Source organism: Mycteria americana, chromosome 23 (genome assembly GCF_035582795.1).
Source record: "Mycteria americana isolate JAX WOST 10 ecotype Jacksonville Zoo and Gardens chromosome 23, USCA_MyAme_1.0, whole genome shotgun sequence".
Taxonomy (NCBI): Eukaryota; Metazoa; Chordata; class Aves; order Ciconiiformes; family Ciconiidae; genus Mycteria; species Mycteria americana.
In genome coordinates, this window is record NC_134387.1 from 5,915,367 (window position 1) to 5,934,204 (window position 18,838).

An 18,838-nucleotide genomic window follows, 5' to 3' on the forward strand; every position below is an offset into this window, starting at 1 on the left:
CAGGAGTCAGGACAGGTCCAGGAGCAAGTGCAGCGTCCCTGAGGGCACGTACGCTGTAAGGACACCTTCTTGGCAATGCCCAGGTCACCGGGAAGTCAAAACCCCAGCCCTGGAGCCCCTGGGCTGCTTCTTCCATTAAAAAAGGTGAGGGTCCCACCCCTTTTCCACCAAAACCCTAATGAAGCTACTGATGAGAAAAAGCTGCGTCCTCCCCGCAGGTAGGGCTCCGAGCATCCTCTGCCTCAGGCGGCAGAAATCAGGTAGCGGGCTCCGCCTGGCCCTTGTAGGGTTGTTGCACAAAGAGAAGCACAGCTCCAGCGTTAGGATGCTGTGAAATGACAAGGAAAGCTGAGCAGCGGAGGGCAGCCATGGCCAGGGCAGCCCGGTCCCTGCTGCAGCCCCGCTGCCTCTTGCCCAAGAGGAGGCACCTTCGGGAAGGAGCAGAAAGCCCTGACAATACTGGGGTAAAGCCGTTCCCTCACGATACCCAATGCTGCTTCTGTGGCAGGTTGAACGTGAATGGGATGGCATGAGTCTGTGTCACGGCTCCTGGGCTGAGGAAGCATCTGAGCACGAGGGGCATGGTTGGCTCCGGTGCTGGGGAGCAAGACAGGAGCAGCAGCACCAGCTCGTGCGTCTCCCCCCCAGTCACTGGGGTTCCCTGCTTTGTGTTGGCTTTGGGTGAGCTCTGCCCCAGCTGCCTGAGCGCCAACCGTCCTCAAACAGAAGGAGTTTGAATTAGTTGTTGAACTAATCAGCAGATGCAAATAAGCTTCAAGACAGAGAAAAGCTGATTTGCATCTTCTTTTAACACCCCGGTGCCAGTGCACCAGTTTCTGGCTGGGGGGGGCAGAGTCAGCCCTAAAATCACAGCAGAGACAAGACCAGGGCTGCCTTTGAAAGAGCAATTAAATCGAGCCACCTCTTGCTCGCAGGGTGATAGAGGGTCAGAGGCAAAGCTGCTTTTGATGTGCAAATAACCCGCAGCAGCTCTCCCCACCAGCCTGCTCCCCTGCCTTACATCTGCCAGTCCCAACTGAAAACCCAAGGGGCAGGGTGGGGGAAACGGGTCCAATGTTTGCTCTCCTCCCCTCCTCAATGAGCCGACAGCTGGCGTGTGCTTGTCGGGGGGACCCGGCGGGCTGACATCAGTTGGCAAAGGGGGATAAGACCCCCAGGCAGTCCTCATTAGTCATTACCCAAAAAAAAAAAAAAAAAAAAGAAAAAAGAAAACAGCGTGTAAATGCACTAAGGCAGCAGCTGGGAGATCAGCACATCCCATTTAGCATGGTACCTGCTGTCTCCACGCCGTGAAATAGCAGGCTGTTTGTTTAGCATCCGGCTAAGCGCCACGTCAGGAGCTGCGCAATGACGGCTCACAGCACAGCCCGGCCCGACGCCACGCAGAGGGGCACCCCTTCCTCCTGCTCCTGAGTGCCCCTTTTCTTTCCCACCCCATTTTCCCAACGAAGGGCTATGTTCTCAGCTCAGTGCTAAAATAGCTGTGCTGCAAGCCCCAGCCTGCTCCCGGGGCCTCCGGCTGATGGGAGCTAAAGCTATTTTTGTCGTTCCTCCCTTACAGGGCCCCGTGCCAGGCTCAGGCTGTTTGCTACCTGGGAGCTTCTAGGCTGTAGGACAGGCTCTGTTGCGACCTGGGCACCTCTCCGTGCGCAGGGTGACAGCAATGCTCTGCCCGTGTTGGCAGACGTGTTTCCTTCAGCAGCTGGGGAGCATGAACCAGGAGGAAGACCGATATTTCTGCCCTGCTTCGAGTCTCTGGAGCTGGAGGAGAGCAGGCTCAGGCGTGCCCTGCAATCCCAGCGGGAGTCACTGCCAGCGAGGAGCAGCGTGGCACGGGCAGCGCAGCCGTTGCAGCCCGGCCGCTTGCCACGCATGAGTCCAGGGAGCAGAGGGAACACGTCAGAGCTGGACTCTGCTGCCAAACCTCTGCCAGATATATATGCCTCGTTAAACCAGAGGTCCTGGAGGTTTAAACAGCAAGTAAGCCTGAATTAACTCCCCCAGATAAGAGCTGAAGAGCCTCGGCAGGCTGGTTTTGTGCATATAAGCACAACCTTCTCCTTGACCTTTCAAAGCCAAGCAAACCAGAACCAGCCCTACCCCTGGCCCCCACAAGCACTGTTCAAAAATTCAGTGCGTTTGCATCTAAGCAAGCTAACAAGCATCACTGCGTGCACTGCCGCTTCCAGCAGGTCTGAGAATTTCTGAAGCAGTTCTTGCACTGCTGTCTCGATATTTAATTGAAAAAAAAAAGTTATTTCCAGGTGATACAGGATCTGAAACAGCCTTGTCCTTCTGGGCTGCAGCAACACAGCTGATTCGGGAGCTGACATGCAGCAGCTCGCTCCATCCCCTCTCCACTCGCTCCTGGCCGGGCGTGCAGTGCCGCTGCGTGGCTGCCGCGCTCCATCCGGCACCACGCTCGCCGCAGCCCGGCCGGCCTCTCCCCGTGACGCAGGCTGAGTGGGCAGCTCCCGTGTGCTGCAGACAACAGCTATTTTATCCCCGGCACAAAGCCACCCTCACTATTTATATCAAACTCAAGCCTTTGTCTGGCCCGGGTGAACCACGCTATATCATTGCCAGCTTGCCCGTGCGTCAGAGCCGCTCAGAACCACAGAATACATCCATTCCTTCCCCTTTGCTCCCACCAGCTGCAAGTTAGTAGGGCTTAATTACCATGAATATTCTTATAATTGCAGAATTCCTTTTGGTTTGCTCTGTAACATATGAACATTGCAGGAGCCACGCTATCCATATGCAGACACTCGCAGGTATCTCGTGAGAGAGCTGCCTCGCTCTGCAGCACTCGCCCACCCTGGGGAATGCTTGTTCAACCTTTGTCCCCAAAACCCGTCACCTGCTGAAGGACTTCAGGAATTCACTGGACTTTGGAATTTCTTCTCTTCCTCATGTTTTCAAAACCTGCGTTACTGAGCACCAAGGGCTGCCATCTGTTCATGAAGTTATTCTCATGCCCTAACCCCAGGCTCTCCCTCAAGACAGAGTAACTGTAACAGAGGGGTAAAGGGGCAGAAAAAGTCCAAAGCACTTGTCCCAACTTTTTTTTAAGCCATCAGACATGTTTTTAGTATACTAGATCCTCCTTCCTCTTCTTCCACCACATTAAATGAACAGTGTTCCAAGCTCTGTGGGACAAATCAAAGCCCTTATTAATACTGAGGATAAGGGATTTGTAACTTAGTGTCTCTCCTGGTGAAAAACATACTGCAGGAACCAGCTTGGACATTTAAATGAGTTTTTAAAAAAATGAGCCAATATCTTGATCTACCTCAAGGACTTGTACTTCTGTACAAGAAACAGCTCAGATTATAGCTCAGTACAACATTTAATAGGAGCAGACCTGAGACAGCCTTAGGCTTTTATCAGTCAGAACAAACTCTGGTTTACAGAGACCATGTCGGTGCAGCTCAGTGCGTCAGGGCACAACTCTTTAAAGATGAATAGCAAAATCAGCAGAAAGGAAAGGTGCTTTCTTCCCTCATTAAGTGGCTGGTTTTGATGTGCACATTGTTCAGCAAAGGAAGGTACAGTTGGGTTTACCTCCGCTCTCTGGAGTCCATCAAGAAGAATCCCGGATCTCCCCATTTCACACTGTTCTCAGCCTCTCACCTTCACCAGCCACACTGCAGCCCCCAGCAGGGAAACCTCACAACAGTTAATTCACGGAGAGGGACTGACACCGGGGATTTAAGCAGAGCCATGCTCCAGGCTGTCTGCACAGAATACCTGAATAAACCTACCCAGGCCCCCCTCACCCTTAGTAGTACTCTTCATACCGAAAATTTAAAGTCAACAGATGCCTAAGCTCATTTTCAAGAAGCCTTTTAAGGTTTCCTAGCCTCTAGTGCAAACTACCTGTGGAGACACATGTGGAAAGAGCAGTATCGCATTACCCTCCAACATTCCTGCAAAGCCTTTACCCATGACTGCACCACCCACCCACTCCACCAGCACAAAGCATTCGGTCCTGAAGCTGAAGGCCAAATCCTGATCAAAAGCAACCAGCCCTAGTAATAACGTGGGGGTGGCTCAAGTGGCCCTCGCTGCGCACATAGAAATGGAAGTGAAAAGTGTTTTCAGCACGTTATGAAGTAGTTTCATTCATGTAAACAGGATCCCTGGGGGCAAAGGACATCTTAGCCACTGCTAAAAGACCTGAAGTTGTTTTCAGCCACAGAACCACAAAAGCTTCCATTTTGTTCAACACCTTCCATATTTAATTTATTTAGATATTCTCTACATTAAAGTATTCTCATGCCAACACTTCCAACCTCCCATCCCTACCTCAAGAAAAATAGACTTGACACAGCTTTAGGGTGGAATGCACCGGAATAAAGTTGCTATTGCATCCAAGTTACAGAGAACACTGAACAAACTATAGAAAGAACTGCACATAGGAGACGTCAGGGAAAGCTGGAATTAGTACGCTATCGTTTGAGTCACGTTAGCACCTTCCTAGACAAGCACTGAAGGCGTTTAGAGAGGTGCAACATGCTTTGGTTAGCTAGACCAGAGCTTAAACTACATTAAGCCTGGAAAAAAAGCAAGAAAGCCTGCCAGCACTGGGCTCAGAGCCTCATCCGAACCAATTTGAAAAAAACAACACTGAATTTACTAGCCAAGTTTGCAGTGTTTGGGAATGCCGAGTTCTCCTGGCTAGCCAAATCTGTGCCTGGAGTGCAAACCACAACAGTTTCAAACATGACTCAGGACCCAGTGCCACCTAGAGCATGCTTTATAACAGAATTCAAAATATCCATTCACACATTAAGTTGCTTTCTCCTGTCGCATCATTTTGTACAAGACATACTTTAAAAGCTGACCTCCCACCAGTACAACTGTGTCAGGTATAAAGAGTTTTTTCACATCTCGTATAATCCCCTTCAATAGCAGCACAAAGCCTTGAATTACCTACAGTTTTGCCCATTGGGACGCTACTGATCTCAGAATGCTTTAGCTGCTGTTTTGTGTCTCTGGCATTTCCAGAATTCAAAGAAAAAAAAAGGGTAAGTAGGAAACTTACACTGCAAACTTCAATTTAAACCCTTTAATTCAGTAATTAAGCCTTATCGTGCTACCTTCAGGTAGCAACCCACTGGCCTGTGACCTCTGAAAAAGCACCTAGCATGCCTACAGCGTCCTCAGTTCATGCATACCTTTAAGAATCTTAAGCCATAGCTGAAAAATCAGTGGCTTGCATTTTTCAGAAAGGTATGTTGTCATGCGCCACGCTTTCCACACATTAGCCTGGTCTTCAGGCACAACAGCGGGACAGCAGAGTGCCATCTGTTCTACCAGCAGCATGGCAACTGCGTATGATCAGACTGAGCAGATGCTTTGGACAAAGAAGTCACATTTGCGCTCTCATGTTTTCTAAACCATGTGCTCCCGGTTTGAAAGTAAAGATTTGCAATTTCTGGTAATCCTCAGACATTCCCTTGAAATGCCTACAAAAGGTCCAGTTCAAAAAAAAACAAGCTTCGTGATAGCTATTGCACATTTGTAAGAGCTGGCCTAAATATTTTCCTGAAGATCCAGGCTTTGGAAGAAGGGATATTTTAAAAACTGGTATCAGTGTACATTGGAACACTGGCACAAATGTCACCTATTCTTGGTTTTAATTGTAAGGGCGACAAGTAAACACCAACACATGAAAAAAGAAAACAAACAGCATTTCACAGAGCAAGGAGTTAGAGATGAAGCTGTGGCTAGTGTTTTGCAGTCGAATCTCGAGGATAGAATTCAGCCAGTGTCGTCTGAGGAATTCTCTTCAACATCTCCTTGGGGAAGATTCGCAAAAGCTGCCATCCAATGTCCAAGGTCTCGTAAACAGTGCGATTTTCGTAAGGACCTGCAGAAAGCAACCACAGACTGAAATACAGGGCAGGAAAGTCTCTCACCACCAGGGAGATCGAAGAACAAGACCTTCTAGGTGTTAACGTATGTTCTTGAAACAGACACTTACCCTGAGCAATGAAGTTCTTCTCAAACTTCTGCAGAAACTCCAGATAAAGAAGATCATCTGAGGTAAGAGCTTCCTCACCAACTACAGCCTTCATAGCCTGAACATCCTTTCCGATAGCATAGCAGGCATACTGGAAGGGACAGAAACCAAAGTGCTTTTACCTTGATCATCCAACGTAACAATTTCTGTTCAAACCCAAATACAGGGTCACACTTGACTACGCTAAGCACTCAATGCTTTTAAATCCGCCTCAGGAGTATTCTGGATTGCAACTGTTTGGCATGCCCTTTACAGGCTGTTCAGCGAGAGGTCTATTTGAAATATGCCTCTGCTTCTCTGAAGAGGTTTTTACATACCAGTTGGTTGGATACATCTGCATGATCCTTCCTGGTCATACCGTCTCCAATAGCTGACTTCATCAGTCGAGACAAGGAGGGCAAGACATTAATAGGTGGGTAAATCTGGAGAAAAAAGATATCCAAGAATTTCAACATTAATACTTCAAAAAGTACACAATAATCTTAAATATGTTCTAACTGGTCTGAGACACACCTGTCTGTTATGCAGCTGCCTATCCACGTAGATTTGTCCCTCAGTGATGTATCCAGTCAAGTCAGGGATAGGATGAGTAATATCTGTAGAAAAAAAAAATGGTTTGACAGTTTTCAGACCTTTTATATCCATTCTAGCACAGATGCAGCAGCTTTTTGCAGTTAAGTGACTTCTAAAGTAAAACGCCATCAGTTAGTACCCCCACATATCACTAAATGCTCTTATGCAAGGATTAGCGCTGTAAGCACTCCTGATAGAGGGCTGGAGAATGGTCCTGAAGTCTGAAATGGGCAAAGCATTTCTATTAGCAATATAGACAGCAAAGGCAGCCAAGAACTGCAATATTCAAATGGAAACCCTAAAGGCCACAGGGCCTCCTATCTTGCTGTGTGTCCAAAATAAGGCAGGTTGCTCTAAAGGAGTCCTTCAAAGTGCTATTTATTAAAAACACTTGAAAAATAACTCACCATCATTGGGCATGGTAAGAATAGGAATCTGAGTTATGGAACCATTTCTGCCTTCCACACGCCCAGCACGCTCATATATAGTAGCCAAGTCAGTGTACATGTAACCGGGGAAACCACGACGGCCAGGCACTTCCTCTCTAGCTGCCGAAACCTGAGGCAATCCAGAAAAACATTTCCAAGAAATCAGATCACTCACACAGACCTGCTGCCTCCCCTAATTAAGCTACACTAGTGACTTAAAGTACCTCTTCCTACAGGTGATACCAAAATAGAGCCCCACAAACCTCTATTAACGAAGAGAAGCGTGTCACCACAACCATGTATGGCGAGACAAGATGCCAAGGCAAATCAGAAACTATAATATCAAACTGCTGAACGCTGCTAGTCAAATAAGTTTAGCTATCACAGAAGCAATAGCTGTTTGATGGCTGAACATAATCCTAGACAAACAATGAATAACTAAAAGCCTCGCTAGCTATTTAAGAACATTGTAACGAATACTAATTGTACCAGCTTGAGCAGAAGTTTACATTCTCACTTTATACTATGAACCCTTTCTGCCAACACCCCGCATGCCAGTTAATAAATGCGTACCTCTCGCAGAGCTTCAGCATAGGAGCTCATGTCTGTCAGAATGACCAACACATGCTTCTCACATTGATATGCCAAGAACTCTGCTGTTGTTAGAGCTAGACGAGGTGTGATAATGCGTTCAATGCTGAAATAGAACAGTATGGCATTATTTATGACAAGTGCTTAAAGGCGGCAAGGTAACAGTTTGAAGTTATAAATACTTTAAAACCCTCTGAAAATCTGCTACATGCACCAACTGGAGTACCAGCATTTCATATTCAGCTTTGCTGCAAAATGTCAATGTAAGTGACATCTGGCAGGACACCAGTGAGGCTTCAGCTTCCAGTTTACTTGTTATTCTCAGCCTTTTCCCAACCAACATAGTGTAACTACTTACGTCGGATCATTGGCCAAATTCAGGAACAGACACACATTGTCCATGGACCCATTTTCTTCAAAGTCTGATTTGAAGAACCGAGCAGTTTCCATGTTCACCTAAATCACAATATTAAGGCATCAGTTCCAGACCAGATTTTAGGTTACTACATTTTGCATCATATTAAGGTCTAAACACCTCATTAATAATCCATATGCAAAGCTCTCTGCATCATGAAGACTCCCCTACATTCCCAACAGAATGAATGATTTCTAGAATTCCAGGCTACAGATTTTAAGTCAAAGATACTTTACCCTGATCAGACACACTTTGTTACAGTACTCCTGGGCATTTGCGATTTTCAGCCATTCAGCCAGCCAATTTAGCACTGTCTAGTTATACACTTAAGACCTACTTAGAATACTTTCAAAAAAGTAATGTTCAGCTACTCTCAACATTGGCTTATTTATTACTCAACCATCACTTCCTCCAATAATATTGACTTACACCCATAGCAGCAAACACGATGGCAAAGTTTTCTTCATTGTAGTCCATCACATCTTTGGATTTCTTCACCAAGCCAGCTTGGCGACATATCTGAGCTGCAATCTAGGGGGAAAAAAAGAAATGTTTCCATCATCTGTATATCTGATGCTATTACACAGACCAGAATTTAACTTGTTTACTTTTTAACCCCAGTGAAATGCAAGCCACTAACAGTTCAGAGAGTAGCTTTGAGTACTCACCTCATTGTGGGGCAAGCCAGCAGCTGAGAATATGGGGATTTTCTGCCCCCTGGCAATACTGTTCATACCATCTATAGCAGAAATGCCAGTCTGGATCATTTCTTCTGGATAGATACGACACTGGGGATTGATTGGCTGACCTGTTATATTTCAGAGAACACATGTTATTCCATGTACATGTTTGAAGCTTGATCAAACTTCCACTGACCTTGAGCACTGATCTAAGGCTCGTGTCAAAAGCTGCAAACCCCACCGTTAGACCTACAAATCTTTAGATGGCCCGGTCAAACCTGAGCCTTTTGTAGATCCCAAGACTCTGGCATTCTATGGTCATGTAAATGGTAAGAGTGCTTTCAAGAAAAGCCTGTCAGGTTATTAGCTTTTTAATCTTTGGAGGCTGTATAATTAAGATAGTCTACAAATACTTCAAAGAACAGCTTCCAAGTGTTACTGAAAACAGTTATTTTCTACTACCTCATCATCCTGCACTTGTGTAAATTTGGATTCAACTTTGGTGCCACACACATACTTAAAGATAAGATTAAACTCCGCCTAACAGATCCTATGTTCAAAACCAAAACTATGGCAACATTCAGAAATCAGAAACACCAGATTTGTCTTTAAATCCATACCAGAAATGGATTAAGAACATACCCATTATGTCAAGGAAATCTTCAGCCAAAACAATGGGGCCTCTGTCTATAGGTTTCCCTGATCCATTAAATACTCTGCCTACAAGAAACAGCAATAAAATCAAAATGTAAGTTACTGTGAAAGTAAGTTAGTGTGTGATTAAGTCTGTTCATTCTTCAAAGCAAGATGCAAGTACTTACCAAGCATATCCTCAGAGACAGGGGTTCGAAGAATATCCCCGGTAAACTCACAAGACGTTTTCTTAGCATCAATACCTGAAGTTCCTTCAAATACCTGTAAATATCGCAGAAGAAAAAAAAAAACACAGGAGAACAGAGTAAGTCTTGTGCTTTAAAAAAAACACACTAGAATGCTGCTTCACAGCTTGAGAACTTGATCAGCCACAGGGCAGAAAAGCAAAGCAGTCCTCTGCAAGCAAAGGATTTCAAGAGCAGCTTGCTAGTACAAAACATCACATAAAAACCTACTTTACACAAAATTCATGAAGTGTATCAGCAGCAACCAACAAACCCAGTGCCATTCCTTTGATCTCAAGTATTTCGCTTTGCCAACAGTGTAAAGTTCTTCAGATAAGAAGAATTAATATTAACAAGAAACAGCTGCTTAGAAGAAATACCTGCATCCACATACCATAGGAGTTGATCCTGAATCTAATATTGAACAGTTATAGTACAATTCCTTTAATCTAGCAGCAAAGAAATCTAGGGGGGGATGCAAATAAAAAATGTCCTTCTGCCCTCCGGTTTTCAATCTTCTAAAATTATTCATGCCACTTGCACTTGGAATAAGGAGGTGGGTCTTTTATTTATTTATGGTACCAAAAGAACATATCACAAGACAGATTTGTCATGGCTCAGACACATGCAGATTAATAAAATACTTTTCTGTTGCAACAAGAGACACTCCTGTCCCTAATCGTACCTGAACTACAGCTTTGGAGCCACTGACTTCCAGAACCTGCCCACTTCTTCTTGTGCCATCAGGAAGAGTCAAGTGGACAATCTCTGCGTACCTAGGAAACTGAAGATGAGCAAGAAAGATGGTGGAAAGCATTAAAATCCAGAAGAACAGTCATGAAACTATCAATACCAGTTTCAAGCAAGCTTAAGCTTAGCAACTACTCAATTATTTTTAAAAATAATTTTATCATCAGAACAAAACTCTAAGACAATTAAAATTTATCAAGCTAAAGCCTTTTTTACAGGGACTAGACAACATTTGCTCAGAGTTGCAGGCTGCAGAAAGACCTGACAGAACCCATTCTAAAAACCCCAGCAGTCCTCACATGCTAACAGAAAGCTACGATGCAGTGTCTGACAACAAGAAAAAGCTGGCTTTTGCCTGTACGTAGCAGCAGTTGCTTGCCTTCGACAGTAGCTTGCCAGTAGTTTGAAAACAAGCCAAAACTGTTTACAGTTCCCTTTTGCAGAGCACTTATGCTTTGGTAACAAAAAGGTCAAGAACAAAGGGAATAGGTATGTTTCTGCATTCAAGTTTAGACAACATTTTGGAGATTTTGGTAAGACTGAAACACTGTTTCCTTTCTTTCCCCCAACAGTCTCAACAACTCTCCCTTTCTTCCAGCAACAGACAACTCTCCTTAGCTTTACAGCAATTTGCGCATTCTCATTTATCTCAGCAGCCAGAAACATATCTTGTATTGAAATTGCTCAGTGGACCCATGAATTTCACAACAGCCTGGATTTAACCTGTCACAGCTTTTCTTGTAAACTCTCCCTCAAAAAGCTTCATTCATTAGGAATCTGAATCTTTACCTTAACTTGATCCAAGATAACCAGGGGACCGTTCACACCCGATACAGTTTTATAAGCTGAAAGAAAGCAAGCCACAAGTCAGGTACTTCCTCAGAACATCAGAAATATCCTACATAAAGTTTTTGAAGTTTCATTCCTATCCCCAGTCTTAGGTTTGCAGATTTTGGGCCCACCGCTGTACTGCTTCTATGTTTATTATGAACTCTACAAGAAGGATTAGGTACTGAATTGTGCGGCCAGCGTTTTTTGCTGCTACTTGCAAAGCACCCAAGGTAACATTAAGATATATGATATTGCCATTTTCTTGTCCAACACAGAAATTCACTGCAAGTCTATATCCAGGGATAATCTGAATGCCACCAGAAACACCAATACAATGTAGAGTTGACATTTTAAGCTAAGAAAAAAGAGACAGTTGCAAGACCTTTAAAAAGCAGGGATAACAACATCTGTAATTTGTGATAAAGAAGGTGCCACTAAATTTATGTCCAACAAATGGTGAAAAGACCTTAATATCAATACTCAACTTCTAGGCTTTTTTTTTTTTTTTTAACCACAGAAGTGTCCTGCTCCATGACACTGAAACAGCCCATGTGAAAGCCTGGACTTAGCAAAGCAAGCCGATCTCGTGCTCAAAAGCTGATCAGCAGAGCTTCTATAGTAAGTTGTGGGTTTTGGCACCCTGCTAAGAGGAAACCTTGTAACACCTTTCCTGTCTCCCAAGAAAAGGTCAATGCACTACACTGTAAAAGGTTGAATTTCACCTTAGCCAAACTCCTCCTACTCTTGGGTTATCCTGGTTTAACATAAGGATTGACACCTGATAGAAGGCCACAGCTAGCCGGCTCATCAAGGCTCATGTCTTAAACATCAGCAGCTCAGGTATTAGCACAACATACAACTTGAGGTACCGTGTGCCCAGAATTCACCATTCTGCTACCAGCCCAGTGAAAGAGCTGTGAAAATGTACTGAACAGTCCTCCTGCCTTGCTCTAAGGACAGACTAGTATCCCAGCATCACTTGACCCACAGGGAAAAGTAACATTGAGTCAAAGCTTTATCAGGGTCACAAGGAGCAGTGACCAAGAGAGTGACTGTTAATCATTTATCCCTGGGAGGGAAAAATGAGCAAGTGGAGCCATTTGCAGAACAGGAGAGACACCAGCACCTGTTCTTGGTCACGCTACAAGGCAGAGGAAACAGGGACTCATGGTACTAGGAAAGATCACAAATTCCACCAGGCCACAGGGAATCATCTGGCTTAGACACTTCAGTCTGCCCAGGTTTGGTGCGCTTACCATGCGTTGTCTAGACTGTCAACAATGTGGTATTTACGCTTAAGCAAACAGTTTGAACTGTTGCAATGTAATCTCTTAATCAGCAATAATCAAAACTGCATTAGATAAGGTTTGAGGGTCATGGGTATATAAGATGGTCTAAGGCTGGAACTCCTATTTCTCAGTTTTACTCTTGTCAAAATCCTGCCAAACACCCTGAGACACAACACATGTCCCTAAATTAGTCTTAATCAAAAGCACAGGCTGGCCTGCTCCTTCCACCTGAGCAAGGAGAACTACGCAGACATTATGCCATGAAGACGCCTCTGCTTAGACTGCAAGTGCTTGCAGCCCACTGTCCGCAAGAAATGGAAAACTTTATCTTGAGCAAAGCATTTCATCTCATGACTGTCTCATGAGCACTTCCTCAGTCAATGGGAAAGGGTTTACACTCCTTGCTTTGTCCACAAAAAAATGTTTCCTTGACATCAATCAGCATCCATTCCCCTTGAAAGCAGCTCGCCACTGACTCAAAATTCCTGTTTCCAATAAGATCAACCAGTTCTATGACAAATCAAAAGCAACCAAAATGTTTTTCATATCCAGCTTGCAAGCAATGTCAGTTTGGGCAAAAGCCAAAACCTACATAGAAAACCAGGAATTGAATATGAAGTCACCTTGGCTCCAACCTTGATAGAAGCCTCCACTCCAGAGTAAAGCAGAGCAGTAGACTTGAGGGAGCGGGAACAGTAACGATCAATTTGGCTTTCAAATCTGACTAACATTTTCAAAGAAACCATCGCAGAGGAGCTCCCTGGCTACCACCTTGTACGTACTCACACTATTTACGTGCCCAAGTAGAGTCACTTGGGTAATTACTACCTAGATCAAAAAAAAGGCCAGGAAAAATACACCTTCAAACAACTTTGACTTTCCCCCTACTACACTGCAATAAAGGGTTTTCTACAAGGCTACTGCATTTCCCCTTTTCCATCAGATTTCTCAACTTCATTTTAAAGGAAGAGAATCCACCCCACCTCCCACAAGTTACAGCAATTTTCAGTTCCTGCTAAAAACTTGAGTTTTTCATGAAGGACACTGAAACGGCCGATGTCACCCAGGGGGGAACAGGCTCGGGGTTCCAGCATGCGACTAATTTAGGTGTTTAGACGGGACGAAGCCGCGAACAGCACCGCTGCAGCCCCCGGGGCCATTAAAAGCCAACTCGAGCGGGACACCGGCCCGCAGCCCTCCAGAAACCCCCGCGCACCCCCCAGGCCTGCCCGGCGCCTGGGCCCGGAGGAGCGCCCGGGCTCGGGGGAGGCCGACGCTGCCGCAAGGAGCGGCCCAGGCTGCCGGCCTCGCCCGTCGCCGAGGCTGCGGCCCGCCCGGCTCCGGGGCAGCCCGGCCTGCGTGCGGCCCAGCGCGGCCGGTGCGGCCTCCCTCCCGCCGCCCCCGGGGCCCCGCACTCACTGAGGCGCGGCTGGGAGAGGTAGTCGCGGGTGAGGGCCGCCACCTGCTCCCGCGGCCCGCCGGGCCCGGCGCCGTTCACCAGCCCGCGCACCGCCCGCACCGCCGCCATCTTCTCCGCCGCCCCGGCCCCGCGCGCCGCCGCGCATGCGCTGATATAGTGCCGCCGCCGCGCAGGGCCCCGCCCGCCGGGAGCGCCCCGACACGGGGCGGGGCAGCGGCGGGAGCTGTCCGGGGTGCTGGGGGGGCGGCGGGGCCGGCCGGGCCGGGGGGGAAAAGGAAAGGGAAAGGGAAAGGGAAAGGGAAAGGGAAAGGGAAAGGAAAAAGGAAAGGGAAAGGGAAAGGGAAAGGGAAAGGGAAAGGGAAAGGGAAAGGGAAAGGGAAAGGGAAAGGGAAAGGGAAAGGGAAAGGGAGAGGGAGAGGGAGAGGGAGAGGGAAAGGGAAAGGGAAAGGGAAAGGGAGAGGGAGAGGGAGAGGGAAAGGGAAAGGGAAAGGGAAAGGGAAAGGGAGAGGGAAAGGGAAAGGGAGAGGGAAAGGGAAAGGGAAAGGGAAAGGGAAAGGGAAAGGGAGAGGGAGAGGGAAAGGGAAAGGGAAAGGGGGGAAAGGGAAAGGGAGGAAAGGGAAAGGGAAAGGGAAAGGAGGGAAAGGGAAAGGGAAAGGGAAAGGGAAAGGGAAAGGGAAAGGGAAAGGGAAAGGGAAAGGGAAAGGGAAAGGGAAAGGGAAAGGGAAAGGGAAAGGGAAAGGGAAAGAGAAAGGAAAAAGGAAAGGGAAAGGGAAAGGGAAAGGGAAAGGGAAAGGGAAAGGGAAAGGGAAAGGGAAAGGGAAAGGGAAAGGGAAAGGGAGAGGGAGAGGGAGAGGGAGAGGGAAAGGGAAAGGGAAAGGGAAAGGGAGAGGGAGAGGGAGAGGGAAAGGGAAAGGGAAAGGGAAAGGGAAAGGGAGAGGGAAAGGGAAAGGGAGAGGGAAAGGGAAAGGGAAAGGGAAAGGGAAAGGGAAAGGGAAAGGGAAAGGGAGAGGGAGAGGGAAAGGGAAAGGGAAAGGGGGGAAAGGGAAAGGGAGGAAAGGGAAAGGGAAAGGGAAAGGAGGGAAAGGGAAAGGGAAAGGGAAAGGGAAAGGGAAAGGGAAAGGGAAAGGGAAAGGGAAAGGGAAAGGGAAAGGGAAAGGGAAAGGGAAAGGGAAAGAGAAAGGAAAAAGGAAAGGGAAAGGGAAAGGGAAAGGGAAAGGGAAAGGGAAAGGGAAAGGGAAAGGGAAAGGGAAAGGGAAAGGGAAAGGGAAAGGGAGAGGGAGAGGGAAAGGGAAAGGGAAAGGGAAAGGGAAAGGGAGAGGGAGAGGGAAAGGGAGAGGGAGAGGGAGAGGGAAAAGGAAAGGGAGAGGGAAAGGGAAAAGGAAAGGGAGAGGGAAAGGGAAAGGGAGAGGGAAAGGAGGAAAGGAAGAAAGGAAGAAGAAAAGGGAATGTGAAAGAGAAAGGGAAAAGGGGGAAGAGAAAAGGGAAAGGGAAAGGGAAAGGGAAAGGGAAAGGGAAAGGGAAAGAGGGGAAGGGAAAAGGGAAAGGGAAAGGGAAAGGGAAAGGGAAAGAGGGGAAGGGAAAAGGGAAACAGGAAAAGGAAAGAGAAGAAAAATAAAAGGAAAGAGAAAAAGATAAAAAGAGAAAGAAAACTAGGAAAAAGAGAAAAAGGAAAAGGAAGAAAAAGGGAAAAAGGGAAAGAAAGAAAGGAAGGAAGGAAGAAGGAAAGCTAATTAAGTAATGGATTGACAGAAGGGTTAAATGGCTGAGAAGACAAGAAAAGGAGCAATTCTGCTGTAAAAGGAAAGCAGAGCCCTGGCCTCCTGCCCAGCTGTCCCCAGCCCCGGGCCAGGGGTGCCGGGGGCTCCGGTAGTGGGGTTTGGTGTCCTTACACCTCAGCCATGTTTTCATGGCCCCGCTTCAACCTAAAGCAGCGCTTTGACCTAAGAGTGTAACGGCAGCCGCTTAGGGGAGGTAGGAGATAAGAAATAAAGTACGAACTGGCAATGAGACAGGGCTGGCAATGGAAACACCCCGCTTGCACTGATGCCGCATACTGAAATGTCAAGGGCTGACTGGTACAATTGTTGAAAGGACAGAATGAGAGCTGCCTTACCCCTAAAGCTTTAATTTGACAAAAAAAGATAGTGGGTTATTTGTAAACACCTTTTTCCAGGAAACCATTAGTCTGTCAACCTTCTGTTTCCTTATGGGTTATGTATCTCTTCATACATGTTAAATTTTAATAGTTGCTGTTTGTTCTTCTCCCCACTTAGCAGTAAAATAGAATTATTTGATGTTATAAAACAATATTCTATCTACTTCTACGTTAAAACCGGAAATATTTGGGGGGAATATGTTTTCAAAGAGATATTGGCAATTCTGTGCTTGCTTGGAGGAGCAACAATGTACCAAGGACTGGTAAGACGGATGGAAAAAACCTAAACAATGGCACAAGAAACTGTTCGGCTAAGAGGGAGTAAACACAATAAATAATCCCCAGACAAAGGGACAATGCCGTCGAGTGGATTAAACACAAAACGGGAAGGCTTTGGCCAGGTTTCAGCTCTCCTTCTAATGCAACGTGACCCTGAGCACATTACCGAGCTCTCCTGTTGAATAGTCAAAAGGACTTAACAAAATACAGACCAGCAGGACTCGCTAAATGGCAGCCTCGAGGGTTACTTCAACCAGCACCACTTTGCAAACTGCTTCCACCTGCATTCAAAGCCTGGCTAAAAGCTGGCCCAGGGATGCAAACTCCAATTGCTCAAAACAGACCATTTTGTGTTCTAAATATTTTTATTCAGTTCTTAACTACCCTTGCGGGCTGAGAAAATTTGCCTCGTGGACTAACAACAAAATAGCATTTGAGAGGACGATGCGAATTCAGGCACTGGAGAGCATAAGGCAAGAGGCAGCGGCCACTGCCAGGGCAGCGGTTCCTGTGCGGGGTCATAGAAACCTTCTGGTAAAGGAAATATTAGCAGAGAGTGACTTTAAAGAAAACTATGGCTTTACAGGTGCCTGTTCCAATCCGTGTTTATGCTGTCGTGTCCACCCGACCCCAGGCTGGCGATATTACATCTCTAAGCCATTTGCCTCATGCTGGTTTGTAAAATGCTGCTTTGTGCTGGTACGCAGGAGCCCTCGCTGCACAGCGGATGTATTTCACTGCACCTTTGAGGTGAGTCAGCAGCAGAAAGCAATCTCGCCGAGCGAAGCCTGCTGTCGACTGAATTCACTGGAATTGCAATCAGCCTGCGGAGCCAGCGTGAGGTCTGCTATCAGCCATTTTTCAGGCCCACATCCTATGCTGGGCCTCGAGACAGCCCATAAATTCTCTTATACTTTTCATTACATCAGAAATGTTCACGATACTTTACTACCTCAGTCTGGCCAGGAAGAAAATTGTAGTCATTTTTTTTCCGTAGGGTTATTGAAAGAAAAATTCATGGCAAACATTTATAATGGTTAAAAAACCAGTATCTTGAAGAGAACTGCCTGGAAAAATCTGACGGACGCACGGAAATGCTTCCAAAGCACATCTGAGTAAGCTTTCCCGTCATCTCTGCAAGGCAAGTGACACAACTGCAGTCTCCTTTGGCTGCTTAGGGCCGCCAAATGAGACGGTGTCCTGACCTTGGGGCCTACAAAAGAAAAAAGATAATAATAATAATAATAACTGTCTCCACATGCCCCTCCTCACCTGAAGGAGAAGCTGGATTATTTTTCTATCCAGAGCCCAAGGTACAGCTGAGCAATTCTGAGCTCCCTCAGTAGATGGTAGTGCTGCACCGCTCATCCTCTTGTCTACTTTGCAGATTTAGAAGGTTATTTCCAGGCCTAGCCATTCAATTCTCAGCTCATGAAACATATTTAAAGGCTTCAACTTCTGCTCTAATGCACACCCAGGGAATTCCTTGGTAGGATGCACTCATCTCATGTTATTGGCAATAGTTTTTGGCCATGCAGAAGCCAGATAAATGGCCTCAATGGCAGATTTACGTGCCAACAGAGAAAAGGTGAATATGTTTAGGATTTATTTGCTTTCTCTGCAGTAAATCTCTGTATCCTGAATGAATGATGGTATCAGTTTTGGTTTAAAAAAGAAATCACAGAGCAAAGTGTCAAACGTTTAAGAAAAGAGAAAAGATGGAAGAAAAGAGATCACATTTTCAATGGTATTTGCAGTACCTCACCCATGCATGGACAGAATATTCCATCCAGCTTTGCTTATGAAAAACGGGCCTTGTTAGTCCAAGAAATATCTCCCTGTCCCTGGAGATAAAGCAGACAGCATAACAGTGCAGGGAAAGGCTGTGGATGAAGCACCCCACTGCCGGCATCCTTCTGCGGGGAGGAGGCAAGGGCAGAACTCAGATGTGGAGGGACCACAACCTGTTGATAGCCAGGGGAGAGGCGAGATTCCCCCATACCGCTCAGAAATCATGGGCCAGATCAGTGTATTCTGGCCTTAAAGATATTTCCATCCACTATGAACGCTTATTATCACATTTATAATTTTGAACATCCTGAAAAGCTGATCTACCTTGTGGACTAGGTAGAGGCAGCTTGTCAGCATCCTATGGACCAGCCCACAGCCTGAGACTCAGTGACCTAAATACTTCTCTTTTCCTTTGGAGGAAGAGCTTTCTTTCAGTTTATTTTCCTTCTAATGCTAAAAACATTCAGCACATAAAGGACAAACCTGCCTGAGGAGGGATGCTTTGGAGGGAGCTCCTCGTACCACATCCCACGGGAGAAGCAGCGACCCTGGTACTGCCTGCTGTGGGGATTGCTGGACACGCAGCTCCTTTCCCTCCCTTTGCAGGCTGTAAAGCAATGCCGATCTCCCTGCAAAGCCTCCACACAGACCCTTTAGCAAAGCCCTCAGCTGCTGCCTTTCGGCTGTGTATCCTGCAGAAGCCTCTCCC

At 46.5% G+C, this 18,838-nt stretch overlaps 1 protein-coding gene across 1 annotated transcript; it reads right to left on the reverse strand.

Moving 5' to 3' along the window:
* Positions 1–5,640: 5,640 nt before the first annotated feature.
* ATP6V1B2 (ATPase H+ transporting V1 subunit B2) lies at positions 5,641–14,049 on the reverse strand. The gene is made up of 14 exons (XM_075523486.1): positions 13,904–14,049; positions 11,154–11,209; positions 10,300–10,398; positions 9,558–9,651; positions 9,379–9,456; positions 8,725–8,864; positions 8,486–8,587; positions 8,000–8,097; positions 7,624–7,747; positions 7,030–7,180; positions 6,563–6,645; positions 6,367–6,471; positions 6,011–6,140; positions 5,641–5,896 (listed from the first exon to the last, which is right to left on the reverse strand). Exons 1-14 carry the CDS (start codon positions 14,010–14,012, stop codon positions 5,754–5,756), a joined length of 1,512 nt encoding a protein of 503 aa, XP_075379601.1. The 5' UTR covers positions 14,013–14,049; the 3' UTR covers positions 5,641–5,753.
* Positions 14,050–18,838: the final 4,789 nt, after the last annotated feature.

Bases quoted from the DNA above. Each gene is read 5' to 3' on its own strand.
- ATP6V1B2 (XM_075523486.1), bottom strand. From the start codon at position 14,012: ATGGCGGCGGTGCGGGCGGTGCGCGGGCTGGTGAACGGCGCCGGGCCC. The intron at 10,399-11,153 runs GTAAAGATTCAG...GCTCATCTTCAG, and splicing joins TTATCTTGGATCAAGTTAAG to TTTCCTAGGTACGCAGAGAT. The intron at 6,141-6,366 runs GTATGTAAAAAC...TGTCCCTTCCAG, and splicing joins CAGATGTATCCAACCAACTG to TATGCCTGCTATGCTATCGG.